Consider the following 19760-nt stretch of genomic DNA (forward strand, 5'->3'; position numbering starts at 1 on the left):
CCAAACAGCACTGCTGGTAACTGTTAGCTCTTACACACCTCTGCTCACAGCACCCACCCTCACAAGGATACACAGCTGGTTTGCATTTCTGCTGCTGACTCTCCAAATGCCACTGCTCTTTAAGCACAGGTGCACAGCCCCTTGATCCTCTGAACCTGCCAGCCCCAAAGGTGCGCCTGAGTGGGACACAGGGTCACAGCATTCCCAGGAGTGACTCCACCACAGCTCATGGCACACCTGCTGAGCTGCCAACAACACTACAAACTGTGCTTAGCACAAACTGAGCTGCACAGGGAGAGCTCCTCCCATTCCTCCTCTCTACCCATCCAAGGGCAGGCCAAGACAGGATGATAACGCAATTTTTAAAAAGTTCTTTAGTTTCATTCACCAGAAGTACATGTCACAGAGGAAGACTGCATTTTATTTATATAATCTTAGGGCGCCAAACCATTATTTATCACTGTTAGCAAAAAACCCAAGACTAGCTCACATTTTATTTTACTTTAAAAAGTCCTCTCCCCCAGGACAAATAAAAAACTAAACAAACAACAACAAAAAAAATACAGCAGATTAAGAACTCACTAACCACTTTTAATGTTTGAGGATTTTCTGTCATTTGGAAAGCAAAAGGTACAGAGGTGGCGTCCCTGGCTTATTTTAACATACTGCCTGTGTTTATGCCCATTTTGCACTATGTGGCGCCATTTTCTAAATGCTTTTGTGTTGCACCTTTTAGCAAGTTGCAGATTAGCCAGCTCCTACAATAATGATAAACATTTATTTTAGATACCTTGCTACAGTCGCAACAAACATACAGTGAAGAGACCCACAACATACAGAGTATCCCTGTACAATTTCAGAAAGTTTCAGCCCATACACAGTAACACCATACCTCTTCAGAAGGCTTCAGGAGTCTGCCCATACAGAGAAATACCCCATCACTTCAGGAGGCTGCAGGAGTCTGGCCTTTGTTAGCCCAGCCTTTTATCCCCTCCTGTTGATGCATTGCACCTGTGTGCCCTCTGCTCCCTTTGGTGGTTGGTCAGTGCACTCCAAGTCTCGTTACCTTTAATGCTGCTCATCTGTTTCTCACAGCTGTAGCTCATTGGGGATGATGAGGCTCAGCCCCACTCCCAATTACCACAAACTGTGCTCATACATGTTACAGACACTCTTCTTTGCTAATTGCTTTCAGTTGTTTGCAAGAGTTTATTCATAAACATCGAACATTTATAAATACCTGTCAGGTGCAAACAATTTTTTTACTGTGGGATAGCTGCAGTGTCAGAGACGTTGTATTACAATTTCACCTTCAGAAAACACTCTTCTGTTATTCCCCTCTTAGCAAAGGACTTTACCTCATCATCATTAGGAAAATACAGGTGTTGCAAAGGAAGTATTAAAGTGTTTTCACATAATTTTTTTAAATTGCTGTTTCACATCAGAATTAAACATCCCTTCTTTATTAGTTCAGCTTAAAAACTCAGAGAGAGAAGGTATTATATTAAATTTGCCTATAAAGCTGTATAGTTACCCCCAATTTTACAAGTGTGTATTCTCCTAGAAAAGGAATGCTAGCCAATATTTACAGGCCAAGGTTTTTATAAAAATAAAATAAATTAAAATAAATTCCCGAGTTAGGGTTGAACATTCCCATGAACATAATGTACGTAGCCACATACTTGTCATTAAATACAGGGCAAAAAAGTTCCCTTTGGAGAGAAATGTTAAATTATTTCTGCACTTGGTTGTAATTCTATCATTACCGCAGAAGGCAACTAAGAACACTTCGTTTTTATGAAATCGTGACAGACTATTCCAACTCCCGTTACTATCCTAAACGCGACAGAGAAGCTCCAACAGCACTGGAATGATAAATTATTATTTATTTTATTTAATAAATAATAATATCATTTATATAATAATATTATTTATTTAATAAATAATTTAACCAGACCCGCCCTCCTCGGAGGAGGAGCCGTTCCCTGAGCACCGCCCGCCTCAGGCCGGCCCCGCCGCGGCTGCCGAGGGGTCCCGGTACTGGGGCTGTGAGGGGATCTCTCGTTAATAACAGCGGCTGCTGAGGGTCCCGGTACCGGGGATGTGAGGGAACCCCTCGTTAATAACAGCGGCTGCTGAGGGGTTCCGGTATCGGGACTGTGAGGAGACCCCTCGTTACCAGGGGCACTGGGAGGAGCCTGGTTAATAACAGCGGCTGCTCAGGGGGACCCCTCGTTATCCAGGATGCCGAGGGAAAACTCGTTAGTAACAGGGCTGCTGACAGAATCACAGAATCACAAGGTTGGAAGAGACCTTCAAGATCATCGAGTCCAACCTGTTCCCTGACACCTCAACTAAACCATGGCACCGAGTGCCACATCCAGTCTTTTTTTAAACACATCCAGGGACGGTGACTCCACCACCTCCCCAGGCAGACCATTCCAGAAGGGACCCCTCGATAACAGGCATTCCTGAGCGGGACCCCGTTAATCTCAGGCCCTTGCCCTGAGGCGAGGGAACGCGGAGCCCAGCGCCACCAAAGCCCCCCGGCCGCTCCTCCGCGGCTGCCGCCGTCACCGCTCGCTGCCCATGCGCGCGGCGGCCGCGCAGGCGCAGGGGCGGGGCCGGGCCGGGCCGGCGGGCAGCCATGGTGTACATCTCGAACGGTGAGGGGCCGGGGGCCGGGGCACCGCGGTGTGTGTCCGCAGCGGTGGGGGGCCGGGCCGGGGGCTGGGCACCGACCGGGGGCACCGGGGCTGCGCTGCGCGGAGCGCCGCCCCCAGCGCCGCCGCTGCCGGGACAGCCGGGCAGGGTCTGGCAGCTGCCGGTGTCGCGTCACCCCGCGCTGCCCTGCGGCCTGTGGCCGAGCCTGGTCTGCTTCTAAAGCGGATTTGGGGACTTTGACGAGTTCAAGTGCGTGCTGCAGACACCGGGAGCACTTGAACCGCTTACGGGGAATCAGACTCTGCCTGGTGCTGTCTGGGGGTTTTCTGGACGGAGAGCCCCTGTGGCGGTGCTGAATCCTTTAGCTGACGTACGTGGGCAGTAACCTGCGGAAAATGAAACTCCCTGCCATGAAGAGGAGTTTCACCGTCCCAGCTGCAAACTCTGGACTTAGCAGATCTGGTTTTGTGTAATGCACTGTTCAGTGTCACACACTGAACATCAGTTCTTGTATCTGGATGTGTTACAGGACAAGTTTTGGATAACCAGAGTCGGGCTCCCTGGAGGTTGTCATCTATAACAGATTTCTTCTGGTCAATAGCAGATTTTGTGGTTCTGTTGTAAGTAGAAGTTAATTCTTTTGCTGAGCTTCATTTTAGATTTGACATAGGTGGAAGTTACACAGTGCTATCAGTACACAACAATAAAAATATTATATTTACTCTCTACCATTCCATATGTATAAATGCTTTACTACAACTATGTGGTTGTGTCTGTTAAGCACAGTATACTTAACAAAACGCACATGAGAACTGACTATAACTTATTGGCAGTTCAAATGAGTTTTCTTACATTTCATCTATGTTGACACTGCAAAAAGAAAATATACACTTTTGTTAAAAAGCATCTACTAGCTGATCAAATAATTAAGCTGTTTGGAGAATTTCTACTGGTGACAATAGATTCTGACTACATAAAAGTAATCACACAGTAAACACAAATTTGGAAAAAAGCCAGTTAACAGACAGAAAGTTCATGTGATGTTTTAAACAGTTCTTAGTGATTTCAGTTATAAATTTATACTTTATGCATTTCTTGCATATTACCAAGGAAACTAGATTTTATAATTTTTAATACATAATTTATTATTATTATGATTTAAAATATATAATGTAATTTAGATTTTATAGTTTAAGCTTCATTGTAATTTGGAATTATTTCAGATTTTAGTTTCGTATGTAGGAGACAAATTGCCAAGATTTAAACAACAGTGATCATGAGAAGATACACTGTTCATTCCTGAACACTACTTACTGTTTTTCAGGCCATTTCTTTCCAATCACAATATTCAAAAACTGTACCTGGCTATCAATTCACCTAACCCTTGTGTTAATTTTTCAGTTTCCAGAGCATTATTCAACCAGATTTAAGAAGAAGAGGCTACACATCTTCCTCCTATTCAGGATACCATGATGGAAGAGGGTATTTTTTTCATATTCACACATTTTCCCCTATCTCGGTGAAGTGACATGAATCTGAGTAGATTACAGTTGTGATTTGCATTGAATTGGGTTGTGCAGGAAGGCTAAAATGGTTATCTGCACTATTAGTGGTAACAATACACAGCTTTGGACAGCTGCAATAGCAGTACAGACAGACTAACATCTCTGAAAATATTTCTGAAGCCTGCCTAGGAGACAGGATATAGCTTTGTTAAAATCTTATTTTCTTAGACATGTTTGTACTCAGCATTTGACTTGCATTAGTGCAGTCATTTCTTGTATTACATTACCTAAAGCAGAACACTGTTACAGGGGTGTAATTTCCATGAACACTGCAGCCTAAGTGTTTTGTTGGACTGTGTAAAAGCATCAGTGCTCTGTGGCCTTCTCACATCACACAGCAGTAATGAAACAGGAGAGGATTTCTGTGATAGTGGGGTTGGGGTTTTCTTACAGCTTTCCAGGTGAAACTCAACTTCAGAGATTCAGACTTTCTCACTACTGACATTTAGAGACAGTTATTGTATTTCTAGTTGAAAAGTTTAATGAAGGGAGAACTCCTTTCTTTTCAGGCCTCCAGCAAATCCTCGCCGTCGGATGGGCCGAATAAATCACTGGGGTGCAGGCCCCAGTCCACCACCCATGGCTGGAGGTGGATGAGGAAGGTAATTCCAAATCTGCTGCATCCTGCTTTGCAGGGTTTGGGGTTTTTTTAATAGCAGTGTTAATTCAGGGTTAAGGTAGAATGGAGTGTTTTGTCCTCCTGCTGCACAAGTTACCAAAACAGAAAAATAACCAAAATTATTCAATAATAAAAGAAATAAAGATACTTCCAGTAAAAGGGAGAAAAAGCAGCAGGAAGGGATGTTAAAAAGGATTTCGATTTAGGAATGGTGGGCTTTCACTTTTCATTGCACAGAAGTTGATGGACAAAGTGCAGCAAAGATTTTTGAGCACAGCTGATAAGTTATTTATGGCTTCTCATCTTTTTCGACTGCTAATTTAAAGATCAGATTGTTAGAAAATGATGATTTGTTGCATTTCTAATAGTTATATGACATATGATGGGTTTTGGCTAAAGTTGATATTTCTCAACAGAAAAGAAAGAAAAATATAAAGTTGTTACAAGACAGTAAAAATGGGGGGTTTTCCCCCATTACAATGACACAGCCGTACCAATCTTGAATTCCAGTAAAGTGTAAAAATCAGAATTGCTTAAAAATAAAGGTAAAATTAAAGGAGGTTTTACATTTCTTACAGCTGCCTGATATTTAATTCTGTTTAATAATTAGTTTGGCTGCTGGGAGTTACAGCTGACACTAAGTATATTTACAGTATGGTTTTATTTGCTTTAAGACTTCAGTATATAATCCTTGTTTTTCATCAGTCACTCTCATTGTTACTATAATAAAAGTTACAAGGAAAAAAAACAACCCATGCAGGTGGATAACACCTGTAAACCTTGTAGGAAAAAGTTCATATACCAGGAAACACAGACACCACTATTTCAGTTCACTGGAACAAGGATAAGCTTCTTCCAAGTGGGAGAAAAACCCCGGGACATTGTGGGTTTTTTTTCTTGTTGAGTAGACAGAAGGTCAGCAAAGACTGTGGAGATGGCTTGTGGGTACTCACAGCAATGTGTAACCTGCTGAGAAATAAAGTTAGCAAGTCTTTAGCATGTCTCATTTAGCTAAATTAAAAGCAATATAATTTTAAATTTTTTACTTAATTTTATCTCACAAAGAAAGGCTTCTTTAAATGTACTGTTACTATTTTATCTTTTAGGTAAACGCCTGCTGAGGAGGCAGGCACAAGCATACACATCAGCCAGATGAAAAGAAGAGTTTAGTGCTGGACCAAATGGAGATGTGTATGCCTGACTGGAAACTGTTCTGTGATAGAAGCAGATCAATGAAGTTGTGCTGGGAACTCCTTCCTCAAGGATCCGGTGTAACTGAGCCACAGTTTCATTAAATACATGTTTACTGTCTAAAGTCTTTGTATAGTTTCTGAACATTTTACTGTAGTTGCAAAGTTGTAAGTAAATTATATTTGGCTTGTCACAAGGCTGATTTTCTCATCATTTTTAGAAACTGAAAAAATCTGAAGTACAATATGCCTTCTGCTATTCAGATGAGAAAAAAATACATATTTACAGTTGATAGAGATGGTCCCTCAAGAGTCAAAACAGCAATTCCTAAGAGCTTTAATACTCACTCTCTCAGGAAAAATACTCTCTACTTTGCTGTATTTTCCTTCTATTAATGATACTGTAAAAGCACTTCAAAAATGCAGTTAACAAATTACTTTGTTTTACAACCCTTGCTTCACTAAGGTCCATAATGGTTTTTATAACAGAAACACTTCTTGAAAGAGCTTCATTCTCCACTATAAACTTACTGAAACATGTAAAAACATTTACTGTACAAATTTAGGGGTTTTTTTACAATAAAATTAGGTGTTGTTATAACATGAACAAAAAAAGAGGTCAACTCAAATACTGACAGCTATCCCAGAGTAGTTATTGTCTTTCAAATAGTAACTATCTTTTATCTGATATTCCCCTTTTCAGGATGGGAGTTTCTTATTGTTATTGCACTGAATGTATTCCTTAACAGTCCTTAGCGGGAGATTAATCAACAATGCCCCTCAATTAACAAGCCAGCAGATACCACTCCTACCTAACACAAAATCCCTCTTAGACTCGGCTGTGTAACACTAACTTTGAGCCTTTAAAAACCACATCTCCCCCAGCTCCAGCCAAACATCCTCTCTGCACAGTTTTATAAAGGAGCTCGCTGCCCACAAACAGGGAGACCCTTACATGGTTAGTCCTTACAGCTGTACCACGCACACCAGCTGTACTACAGCCTTTGTGCAGAATATTTTAAGCTGTTGGAGGGCCGTATGCCCCTCCTGCAGCCCCTCCAGCACCACCAGCCCAGCTGAGAGCGTGTGGCCGGTGCTCCGCCAGACCCACGGCAGCTTGGGGCTGCTCCCCAGGCTCCCCGTGCCGCAGCCGGCCCCTCAGCACCGGGCCCGGAGCTCCGCGCTCCGCTCCAAGCGGGGCCATCCCAGGCAGGGCCCAGACCCCGAGGCCCCTCCCGGTACCTGCTGGGGGGCGGTGCCCGGCCTGGGCCCGTCCGCTTCCGCCCCGCGCCGGGCTCGGCGCCGCTCGGGCCGGGCAGACGCGGCTTCCGCCCGGCCGGAGCATGACCCAGGCGGAGAAAGGCGAGGCGGAGAACGGCAAGGACAAGGAGCGCGACCGGGAACGCGAGCAGCGCGGCGTGAAGCGGCCCATCGTCCCCGCCGCCGTGCCCGAGTCGCTGCAGGAGGTGAGGCCGGAGCCGAGCGGCGGCTACCGGGCGCTGCTCCCTCCCCGCTGGGGCGGGCCCGGCCCGGGCTCGGCCTTTTAAAGGCCTGCGGAAGGGGGTGTGGGAGCGCCGGGAGGGCTCCAGGTGGTCCGGGGGCCTCGCTCTGATTCCGTGCTCGTTGTGCCGCTTGCAGCAAATACAGAGCAACTTCATCGTGGTGATCCACCCCGGCTCCACCACCCTGCGGCTCGGGCGGGCCACGGACACGCTGCCCGCGGGCATCCCGCACGTGATCGCGCGGCGGCACAAGCAGCCGGGCCAGGCGGCCTACAGGGACAGCTGGCTCCTCAGGGACGGCCTCAATGTAAGCGGCCCCGCCTCGCCGGAACCCGCCTGCCCACCGCCCGTTCTGCGGCGGTTTGGTTTGTTGTGTGGTGCATGTGTGCCCTTCATCCTTCATGGTTTTCCAGAAGAGAGTTCATCTCCTGTCAAACTTGTGTTTCACCCCTTTAAGGACTGTAGGTGCCACCTACTGAAGTCAGTAGGCTTGGACCAGTCTGTGTTTGCGTTTTATTTGATTCGTTTGCAATGAACTAAACCCGAGGAATTGATAGGTTGAGGGTTTGTACATGTTGATTTCCCTGTGCTAAAGTCTGGTACCACAGTCAGTATTTCTTCTGCTGGAATGCCAGCTGTGGGATTCGAATGTGTTGGTTACTAGTGACTTGGGTAACACAGCAAGTCATTTTAGTCCAGCCTGGTCAAAAGACATATGTAATAATCTGAATCTGTAAAATTTAGAACTAACCTCTCTAATAGTAAACCTCACCATTAAATAATTGAGATCTGTTTAAACATTTTTGCTCCTACTTCATATGTCTGTAGTTAAGTAGATAATAGCCTGATCTCATCACTAGAGATGAAGTCCAGTGGCCACTAAAAGCAGTTAAAAGATTCTAGTTGTCTTGAATAGGTGTTGGGAGCTCTAATATAAAAAATAGTTTATTTAAAAATGAGCATAAGTCCATTTTGAATTGTACAAACATCTGTCCTTTCTGTACATCATCTGTATTTTTCTGTACATTTCTGTCAATTATCTAAATTTAATCAGTAATGGTTTCATTGTTTCCTAATAGCTTCAGTACTACCAGTATACAGACGTGGTTTGAAAGTATTTACATTGCATATTTGGGGTTTTTCCTTAGAAACCTGAAAGTACTGAGCAGAGACAAAATGGCCTTAAAATGGTGGACCAAGCAATATGGTCCAAAAAGATGTCGAATGGAGCAAGGCGCATTCCGGTGTCACCTGATCAGGTAACTCATTCTGAGGTCTTATTAAATTGTTCATTTACACAGTCCTTGGGTGAGATGCTATGCTTCAGTGGACAAAAATTAATACCCTTTCTAGACCAAATATGGATAAGTGTTATTGTGCTACCTAACTCTGAAAACATGAGAAAATTTATATTATAAGTATATTATAAGGGCTGGGTTCAAAGGGGTATCTCATTTTTCTTCCATGCGCAAAAAATGACTGGTGAAATATTTATCAAGAGGATTTGGTTTGGTTACATTTCAGGCCAGGTCCTACAACAGACAGATGAGGCCTGCCATATTGGATCACAGCTCTGGGGCCAAGTGGACAAACACATCAAATCACCCTGAGTTTTTGGTGGGAGAAGAGGTAAGATTGATTTTCCTACTCAGTGAGGCTTTGTGTGTTTTAATGCAGTTATGGATTAGTTGCAGTCTGCTATAAGTTAGTATGTACTGAAAGATGTGTAAAGCTAACCAAGCAAAACTGAGAAACTTCACTGTGGAGAAACTGAGTATTTTTTATCATTCAGCAAGACAAGAGCATTCCCCTATTTGCTTAACAAGTATCTTGGATCCTTTGCTGCTATAAATCAGTGGTTTTGCAGGGAATAGGTGAGAACTTTACCCATATGGCATAATTCAGAGAAAAGGCAAGAAACTGATAAAAGTATCACTACATGGAATTGCTGCTGAGTAACTTGATATTTGTGGGCTTCAAAGTGTTTAAATTATTTTAGTTTCTAATATGAGGTAGTGGAAAAATATACCTTTATATTCACTAGATGTCTGTGGGCAAAAACATTCAAAATTCAAACAATTTAGATTACGTATTTGTTGTCTTTTTTATTTTAATGGTTTATTATCAAAGCCCTGTTACAAAGAAACCTCCTGCATTGCTGTTACATCAGTCTGAGCTCTGCAATGTCTTGTATGTGCTTCTGAAATACTTTTCTTCCCAGTTGTTACTCATTTTGTTACTTTTTTTTTTTTTGGGAAAAATAATGCCCAGGATGTAATCTCTCATTTTCAGGCCCTGTATGTTAATCCATTAGATTCTTACAACATACACTGGCCCATTAGAAGGGGGCAGCTGAATCTCCACCCAGGACCTGGTGGCTCCCTCACTGCAGTACTGGCAGACCTGGAAGTTATATGGTCACATGCAATACAAAAATACCTGGAAATACCCCTGAAAGACCTAAAGGTGAGCTGTGAACAGCACATTTTTGTGGTGTGGGCTGTATCCACTTCTCTGAGTGTTATTGTAAAAGGGAAGCAACTTGCTGGTATTGGTAGCCTCTTACTGGTGCTTTCCTTAATAAATACCTTCTTTCTGCTGGTGAGTTCCCAAGACTTCATCTGGAATTTTGTCCATGTCTTTAAGACAAAAGCTGTTGATAGAACCTTTAACAAGGATGTATAGAAATCCCATTTTAGACACTTCAGTCTTAGTCTTTGTTTGGTTTTTTTTTGTTGGCTGTAAAGGAGGCACCTGGGGAAGGGCTGCCTAATACTTGTATAATTACTTATCCTTGGCAAGTTTGTCTCATGCCTTATGTATTTTAAACATTTTAAGGGCTATAGACTCTTGGCACTTACTTAAGAGCATGTTTTTTAAAGTATTGAAAACCTTCCCCTTTCCTAAAATTTTGATTTATTTTTAAAATAAGTTGTATATCAAATTTTATTTGAGAGCTGGCTTTAATTTACTTTTCTTGTCTTCAGTACTACAGATGCATTTTACTAATTCCAGACATCTATAATAAACAACATGTGAAAGAACTGGTAAATATGATCCTAATGAAGATGGGCTTCTCAGGTAAAAACCATAATGAAGCAAGTACTTAATGATTAATTGCATAAGGATTTTTTTTTCTTTTAAGGCATATTTTTGCACATCAGTCTCAGGTTAGCTGGGACTAGCACTCTCATCTTTTGCCAATCATGTAACTGCTGTCTCTTTTAAAGGGGCAAAATGGTTGGCTAATATTGAAACAAGTTTTTGGTTTACTGTTATGCATTCCAGCTGTGGGTTTCTCATTCAGCTGAGGTAAAAGCAGCAGCAATCTGTTTTCTTAAATATTTCTAAAATGCATGACTGTCTAGAAGGACAGACTGGAATCTCTGGTACTTCCCACGTTTAATAAGTCTGGGCTTGTGACACAAATGTACTCTGTAGAGGTGGATTGTAGGGAAAACAGAGGGTCAAATTGGATCTTATTTCAGAACTACTTAAAGACCATGTCTGAAATGCTAATAATGCTATTTGATTAAAACCAGAAAAAAATTAGGAAAGCACTTCATGTACATCTAGTAGCCAAGACCCTCCACAACCAGATTTAAAAAATAATTGCAATTTGGAGACAATACCTTTAATTTTGTAGAAAAAGAATCATTTGACCCTGCTTCTTTAGCTTCTTTTCAGGACTTTTAAAGCCTTATTAAAAAAAAAAATCTCTTAAGTACCCCCACCCCATCTTCACTAAATATACAGGCTTTCAGTCAGGCTATTTGTAGATCTTGAAAATACATAAAATGTCCTTTAAATGTCAGCAGTGTGACTGTAAAGTTTGGCATAAATTTAATACAATTTTTTCTCACGTTACTAGGAATTATTGTACACCAGGAGTCTGTCTGTGCTACCTTTGGGAGTGGTTTAAGCAGTGCCTGCATTGTAGATGTGGGAGATCAGAAGACAAGTGTTTGCTGTGTAGAAGATGGTGTTTCCCATCGCAATACCAGGTACCTCAGAGTGTGCAGAATTATTAGACTCATGGACTTACTTGCTTACCAAAGATTGGACTTTTTAAAGGAGACAAAATTTATGTAAATATTGGGGTTTTCTTGCTCTAAGGCATTTAACAGAGACAACTGTTACAATATAAACCTTAAAGAATTATCTTTAAAAGAAGAAAACAGGCAGAACTGATCAGAACCAATACTGTGTTCTGCAAACTGTGGAAGTCATGATTCCAACATGTCTAAAATGTTCCTAGCATTCTTCTCCCTATTGCTGCAGTCAGCCAGTATTTCAGCAACTACATAAAAAGATCTCTTTCTTCTCTGTGCTTTAGGCTGTGCCTTGCATATGGAGGATCTGATGTGTCAAGGTGTTTTTATTGGCTTATGCAACGAGCAGGATTCCCATACAGAGACTGCCAGTTAACTAATAAGTTGGACTGCCTGCTGCTCCAGCACCTAAAGGAGACATTTTGTCATCTAGATCAGGTGAGAAGGGGCAAATCTTATTTGCCCCTTATTATATCCCATTAATTATTTTTTCTTTTACAGCATGTTACTCTGGAGATCCTTTTTGTGAGTTCAAGTTAATTTTAAATATTTTACTCAGGAAAATACTGGCAAAAGCTGTAGAAGCTTTAGACTTGAAATGTTTATAACTTGGTTTATTTTTCATCTAGCTGAAAGGAATCCTAACCCTTAGAAAGATAATTTCTTTGTTCTTATTGCTGAAAGAAGCTGATAATAGTTGCATACTTGCTGGTTTTCAACTTCAGTTCTGTAAGATCTGCCAGCAGGTCTCTTTTTCCTGCAAAACCCTCATTGCAGAGGCTTAGGCATGTAGAAAGCTGTCTGGCACATCATACTACATGGAAAAGACTTTAAAAAACTCAAGAATAGGTAAATAAAGTCAATTGTTAGAAGATAGTTTTGTTACTTTGAGCTATTTTCTGTAGCTAAATAGATTACCCAGCATGATAGAAATAAAAGATACCTTTTTTTTGTGTCCATTGTTTTTACCTTAGGATATTTCTGGATTACAAGATCACGAGTTCCAAATTCGGCATCCGGACTCTCCAGCTTTATTGTACCAGTTCCGATTAGGGGATGAAAAATTACAGGTGATTTTTGAATTAAATTACAAACATAATCAGCATTCAGACTCAGAGCCTCAATTTGTATCAGTCTAGTGCTACTAAGACCATGTTATTTATGGATTTTTGTTAAACTGTGCTTGTAGAAAAAATTAATTCCTATATGGATGGGTGGGCCTAATGCAGAACTGGTGGATGCACAAGACTTTCTAAGTAGCTTTAGCCACAATTGTTGTTACTTCATCTAAATATGATAATTATCCTTCAAGTGCAAAGCATTAATGTTAATTTTGCAAATTTTTCAGTTCACCATTGAATAGTCTAATTTTGTCATAAATGACATTTGAGTACTTGTTGATCATACAATGCTAAATCTGTAAAGAAACTTGTGTATTTATTGGGATATATTTTAATTATAAAAAACAGAAGACACTTTAGTATTTTAGAGACTACCTGAAAAAAAAAAACACCTCTATTTAATTTTGAATTGTGAGAAAAATAGAACAAGACATTGCTTTTTTCTGTAGTAAATGCCATAAGAAGGAATATTGTAGTAAAATCATGCCAAATCTCTCTTCAGGCACCCATGGCTCTGTTTTATCCAGCAACTTTTGGAATTGTTGGACAAAAAATGACAATTTTGCAGCACAGGTCACAAGGTGATCCTGAGGATCCTCATGATGAACATTATCTGCTGGCCACACAAAGTAAGCAGGAGCAGGTGTGTGATTGCTGGTTTTATTTTTCATGAACTATCATTTAATTGGGGAATTAAATGAAGACTCATTAGCTTATCTCAGAAACCAGAGTTTGTAACCTTGGTCAGAAGTATTAAAGAATAAATTTAAAGTAGTTGCAGATGCCTAAACAATTTTTCAATTAAAGTGTGCATTTTTAAAGTCTAAGAAGGAGTCCCTCTCTTATGGGATTGAGCAATCAGATGGAGTTCAAAATAAGCCCTTACTTAGAACACGAGGATTAAAATGAAAATTAGATGAGGGAATAACATAGGGCTTAACCTTACTGTGCAAAAAGGTGAAGGGAAGTACAATGGTGCTTAGTTAAGTCTTGGTACTGTTCTGTGACCTTTTTGCATTTTTGTTTTCTCATTTTTAAGTCTGCAAAAGCTACAGCTGACAGAAAATCCATGTCAAAGCCTGGTGCCTTTGAGGGAGAATTGAGAGGCCAATCCTCAGACATTTCAGAGAGGATCTACCCACAAGAAGTGGAGCTGGGCTCTTCCCAGGGTGACTGTATGATACCTGGCAATGATTCAGAGGAGCCTTTAACTGCACACATGTCCAGGAAAACTGCTATTTCCCAGTTTGAAGGCAAAGCCTTGGGCCTGGACAAAGCCATCCTTCATAGTATCGACTGCTGTGGTAAGAATTACATTTGTACCAGTCTGTGAAACAGACCTCAGGGTGGATTTATGTAACTCCTGTTTTTCACCAAAGAAAGATGTGTCCCTAGGTTTTACAGTCTGCAGAGTAGCTACACTGTTTCTTATGCTTGCATCTCTGTTGATGTTTCTTTAGCTATGTATCCAAGGAATAGAAAAAGAATGTTAAAAGCAAACATCAGTTTCTATCTGGTTTTACTTGCACTAAATTAATTGTAATACAGGCCATAATAACTTCAAAACCAGATCTATTTCTATATATTCTTTCATTCCAGCATCTGATGATACAAAAAAGAAGATGTACAGCTCCATCTTAGTAGTAGGAGGAGGCCTTATGTTTCATAAAGCTCAAGAGTTCCTTCAACACCGAATTCTCAACAAAATGCCACCTTCTTTCAGAAGAGTTGTTGAAAATGTTGAGGTCATCACAAGGCCTAAGGTAACTGTTAACTCATAGCTAAGTAGTTAGTAAACTATGATTGGTTGAAATCTTTGAAAGGTTAAAAGGAAAAAATTATTTTAAAATCCCTGAGTAGTTGAATATCTGAGATATAGGGCAGCTTTCACCCAACTTTAACAATGGAACTGGCTGGTTAGAGACAGGGAGTTAGAAACATAGCAAGAGTGTGACTGGTACAGATCACTGAAGTGTTTATTAGCTCAAGGCCCTATTCTTAAAGAAGCAGTTAGTACTGGCCCATGAAGGTAACCTGTCTCCTCAGCAAGAAATTGGGATTTTTTTATATTTTAGTACTATAAAGATAATAGAAAAATAGACATTGAGATTAATTTTCATTTGGCATAAATCAGGCAAAACTTGTAAATATACTTCCATCTATTTCAGAGCCTCCACTACTGAAGGGAAGATTTTCATTATGTGCTTAGAAAGCATCTTAAAACAAAGTGACTTCTCAAAGCATTTTGAATATCATTTAAATATTTTTATCCCACTGCTCTTTCCTGGATAATACTGAAAAACTTTGCCCCTACCCCATCAGATTCTAACCAGTGAATAGTGTTGGAAAATAGGATACAGCTTTGGAGAATGATGCAGAATGAGACCACTGACTGTGTGCAATGTGTGTTTTGAATTTAGGATATGGATCCACGTTTAATAGCCTGGAAAGGAGGGGCAGTTCTGGCCTGTCTGGACACAACCCAGGAGCTGTGGATATACCAGAGGGAGTGGCAGCGCTTCGGGGTCAGGATGCTGCGGGAGCGAGCTGCCTTTGTGTGGTAAAGGAGGGGCTTACAGAGGAACCTGTGGAAACTTCACTGAAGATTCCTTTCCCCAAATGCCCTTTTTTCCCAGTGCACATGAATTGATCTTCAGCTGATAACATATTTTTTGTATTTTATTAATATTAACTTCAACTGAAATTTTTCTGGATATGTTGTAAAATACCAAAAGACTTACTGAATTCATTTGACTTCAGCTACCCTTTGTCTTTTAAATTGTATGCATTGAATTCTGCATACAGAGTACCACTGTCATCTCCAGAGTAACTATATTTATATTATACAGGTAATGTATATTAAAATTGCACAGTGTAGGAACTCATGTGAGAGATGTTAAGCCAAGATTCATTCCAGAAACATGTACACAGAAGCAACATTTGAAGAGTTCAGCTGTGGGTTTAATGTAATATTCTGATTGCTACTCTAATGTTACCAGGAGATGAAATTGTTATATAAGTGATCATTAGGGTAAAAGTGAAATGAAGAACTAAAACTACAGTCACTGTTTGTATTTTACTTATGTAATAAATTATTTTATTCAGTGGAAAAACAAAGAATTTGGAAGTCACTATTTTTTTCTTGCCCTGTACTTATCATCAAAACTTCTTAGTTTTTCATTATCTAGAGTCCACTTTTTTCCTTATTTTACAAAAATCAATATAATACACTCAAAAGACCAAGCTGCAGTTTTATACAGCCAGCACATCTTCCAGTTCATTCCACCTGAGGGCAGTGAGGCTGCACTCCTCAAGCACCCTGCAACACCAACCCGACCTGATTTGGTTGGGCAGCTGCCTTCAAAACCACAGGACTGGTTTGAACTGAAATGCTGGAACTGGAGCTCCCTGAACAAACTTGAGAGCATTCCTGTTGCAGTAATACCTAAAAGGCAGTGTCATTCATATGACCTTATCTAAAAGGATGCTTGCAGCAAAACTACAGAATACAAAAGCTCCGGAAGGTGAGAACTCTTACCTCTGTCTGAGATGGCAATGAGACACAGTCACAAGTAAAGCAGCAAGGAGAAATCACTCACATCCTCCAGATGAATGGATTGTGAGGAGCTCTAAAAGAGAAAAAAATCACTTTGAAACAAGTCTTTAAAAGCTATCATCAGTTATCATAATACCAATATTTGGTATGTGTGCATTTGTTTATGTGTATATTAATAGAATTTAGAGAAATGCACACAGATTTACTGAAATTATAATTTCCAATGTCCCTACAGTGAAAGTGTGCTAAAATGCAATGCAAAATTATTCATCATCAATATTAGAGTTGTTGATTACATTACTTAATTTATTTCATTTTCTTCCCTACTTTGAAAGAAACAAGGCATATCAGTCTGAGTCTGCTCTCTGCCAATTCCTCCCATGTCACTGGAATGTACCTCCCCCTGCAACCTGAGGTCTCATCAGTCATCATCTCCTCTCTTCCTTTTTGTTTAGAGTTTTACCCTGAGTAAGAACTACAAAAAAACAAATTCCTGAAGTGCAGCATTACTCTAATGAGCATAAAACTTAGGAGGAAGGTGAAAGGCAGAATTTGCCAATGCCAGTATAATCAAGTCGCCTAAGACCAAAATCATCTGCTTCTTGACAGGATTTTAACATCCAAACATCTGTATAGCCAAAACATTTATTTTTCCCAGATCTTTGCAAACATCCCGGGGAAAATCTACTGAATATACCTGATAAATATTGCAACAGGAAACAATGAGTAGTTTCAGCTTAGTTTGCAGTGAATACTGACTTGAGAATGATAAATATTCAGGTATCCATGCATTAAAAACCGGCAAATTCACCTGCACAGAAGTCTCAAAAATCTGTTTAAAGGCCAGGTGTATGATTCAGTTGGTAACAAAGGGGTGAGATCACCAATTTCTAGCCTGCAAACCAGTGAAATAGTGGATACCTGCAGGAGCCCTTACAATGAAGTGGAAGCTCCTCTATTTTTTCACATTCCAAACAATGAACTTAGAATCTTGTGCTCTACATCTACCCGTATTTAACTGCTGAAATGCCTCTGTTACTTCATGAAACTTCTATACTGTTATACATATTTAGTGCATGTTTTCTATAGACTTTTTATTTCCTTACCAAATAACAGCATTGAAAGTGTACAAAACTTTTCCAGCACTGCAAGCACACATCAGTTTGGTTTCAAGAATTCTTAATCACTGCAAAGATTAAAGACCACTTATATCAAGTACACGTTTACTCACAGTTCCACAGGGAACAATTACTCTTTTCCGTTAATGAATAATTATTCAGAAGTTTGGAATGTGGTGCTTGAGTGTGGATAACCAATCACCCAGAGACTGTCCATTATCTACTTATCTATTAACAAAAACATGAACAAGTAATTAAGCTAGAAAATTAATAATGGTTCAATACGTTCTGAGATGAATGGTAAGGAAGGACATGGAAAAAAACCCAGCATCTAGAAGCAACATCAAAGATATTGCAGCAAAGTCCATTGTCCTTAAATGATGTCAGGAAAAAGTACAAGATGTCACAATAATCTTGGTTTGTCTTCATTATATCAGCTTTGTTCTGAAAGGGTAAACAAGACCCCCGAGATAACCCTCCCAGAGTGGTACTGCCTCTTCCCACAATACCAATCCCTGGCCACTTCTCAGGGAATTTGAGATACTCTCATTACCAGCACATTTTAATGCAGTTTTGCCTACAATGAGAATGCACTGCATTAGCATATACTGAAGATATTCAGTGGACAAAGCCAGTAGAGAAGTAACTTATCCGAGTTCTATTGTGGAATTACTAGTTCTTCTTCCTACCCAGCGGGAAACTGTTTAGAATTATGATTGAACACACACTTTTCAGTGCTATAACCAAACCCGAACATCGTCACTGCTGAGGTAACGAATCAGCCAGCACAGGCAGGCCCGGCGGGACAGCGCGTTTGCTGCTCTCACTTTAACCAAGGCTTTCTCCTGGGAGCACGCATTGCACAGGTAAGGATCGCAATTAATTAAAGGCATTGCATAGGTAAGGATCGCAATTAAAGCCTTCAACTGCAAGTTTCAACTCAACTTTCAGGGGCTGCCTTCGAGCACTGCGCCCAGCGCTCCTCCATACAGAGATATCTCCTGTCAGCGCCGGGCCGGAGCGGGGCACGGGCACGGAGCGGGGACACCCGGGGTGTCATCCCCAGCCGCCTTGCAGCTCCCAGCGCTCCCACTGAAAGCTTTTTCGCAGCGAAACGAAAAACGGTTTTTCCTGCCCCGCTAAGAGCGGGGTGAAAAACTTGGAGCGCTCCGGGAAGGAGCGGGGTGAGGTCGCCTCTGCGCGGGGCTGGGTCTGCCCCGCGCCCCGGAGCTCCTCGGGGGAGCTGCCAGCCCTGTCCCGGGGGCACTGGCGGAGCCATCAGCCCTGTCCCGGGGAAAGCTGGCAGCCCTGTCCCGGGGAAAGCTGGCGGAGCTATCAACCTTATCCCGGGGAAAGCTGCCAGCCCTGTCCCGGGGGCACTGGCGGAGCTATCAGCCCTGTCCCGGGGAAAGCTGGCAGCCCCGTCCCGGGGAACCTGGCAGCCCCATCCCGGTGGCACTGGCAGAGCTGGCAGCCCTGTACCGCGAGTACCTGGCGGAGCTGGCAGCCCAGTCCCGGCGGGGCAGCGCAGCCGCCCGGGGACTCGGGCGGAATGGGCGAGGCCGAGCACTTCGCCCGCTGCCCCTCGGGGCGCTTTCCGCTCCTGCACAGCCCGCACAGCGGCCAAAGGGTGCGTTCCGGGGGAAGTCCCAGCCGCGCTCCTGCCCGGCCTCCCCGCGGACTCTCCCGCCCGGGCCCCCGCGCTGCAGGGACCTCCCCGCGCTCCGCCCGCCGCGCTGGGCCGTCTCCGAGGGTCGGCGGCAGCCCCCGCACCCCAGCGGCCTCCCCGGGCTGGGACAGACGCGGCCTGTGGGTGCCCTGACCTGCGGACGGGACCGGGACGGACCCATCTCCCTCCTGCTCGGGAGCCGCCGCGGTCCCGGTCCGGTTCGGGAGCCCCATAGCGGGGTCGCGGGCAGCCCGGAGCCGCCGGAGCCCACAGACGCTTGTGCGGAGGAGGAAGCGGCGAGGTAAGTCGGCTTAAACTCTTCCAGCCCTGGAAATGAAACTCACCACGATGTTTTTGAAAGTGAATGAACTTTCTTCCTAGCAGGAATGAAGGGAAAGTTAGTCCGAAACATTCTGCAGCAGATACATTTAAACCTGTTACACTGCCTGCAGCAGGGAAAAACAAAGAAAGAAAAAACAAGATCTGCTTTAGCCTGCGGAGCTCTTCCTCCTGCCCTGCACAGTCAGGCCTGACAGCACTCGGTGGTAACATGAAGGGTTAACATCTTGACAAAGCCCCATTGCTCCGCTACATTATGTGTTGTCTGTGCTGTGAACATCTCTGGGAGAGGGTCATGATTTCCATCTGCCAGAGAGAATGTTCTTGTTCCTCCTCTGTCAACAGAACAGGGAGTAAGTGTCCCA

At 42.4% G+C, this 19760-nt stretch overlaps 2 protein-coding genes across 3 annotated transcripts; both read left to right on the plus strand.

Moving 5' to 3' along the window:
- The first annotated feature begins 2620 nt into the window (after positions 1-2620).
- Positions 2621-4835, plus strand: SELENOK (selenoprotein K). Of its 2 annotated transcripts, none has more exons than XM_054281047.1 (4): positions 2621-2666; positions 3194-3284; positions 4066-4146; positions 4739-4835. In XM_054281047.1, the coding sequence occupies exons 1-4, from the start codon at positions 2648-2650 to the stop codon at positions 4833-4835; spliced, it is 288 nt and encodes a 95-aa protein (XP_054137022.1). In that variant the 5' UTR covers positions 2621-2647. The 2 variants fall into 2 exon arrangements, with proteins under 2 accessions (XP_054137022.1, XP_054137023.1); XM_054281048.1 differs by having other exon boundaries at positions 4739-4826.
- A 2493-nt stretch (positions 4836-7328) lies between these two features.
- ACTR8 (actin related protein 8) lies at positions 7329-15817 on the plus strand. Its single transcript, XM_054280915.1, has 13 exons — positions 7329-7504; positions 7677-7847; positions 8689-8799; positions 9065-9169; positions 9833-10006; positions 10528-10621; positions 11412-11544; positions 11877-12030; positions 12567-12662; positions 13216-13356; positions 13753-14017; positions 14313-14476; positions 15134-15817. The coding sequence occupies exons 1-13, from the start codon at positions 7382-7384 to the stop codon at positions 15275-15277; spliced, it is 1875 nt and encodes a 624-aa protein (XP_054136890.1). The 5' UTR covers positions 7329-7381; the 3' UTR covers positions 15278-15817.
- Positions 15818-19760: the final 3943 nt, after the last annotated feature.

The sequence above is a fragment of the Melozone crissalis genome, unplaced genomic scaffold (assembly GCF_028551555.1).
Source record: "Melozone crissalis strain CALT ecotype California unplaced genomic scaffold, PUWL_Pcris_2 ptg000029l_1, whole genome shotgun sequence".
Taxonomy (NCBI): Eukaryota; Metazoa; Chordata; class Aves; order Passeriformes; family Passerellidae; genus Melozone; species Melozone crissalis.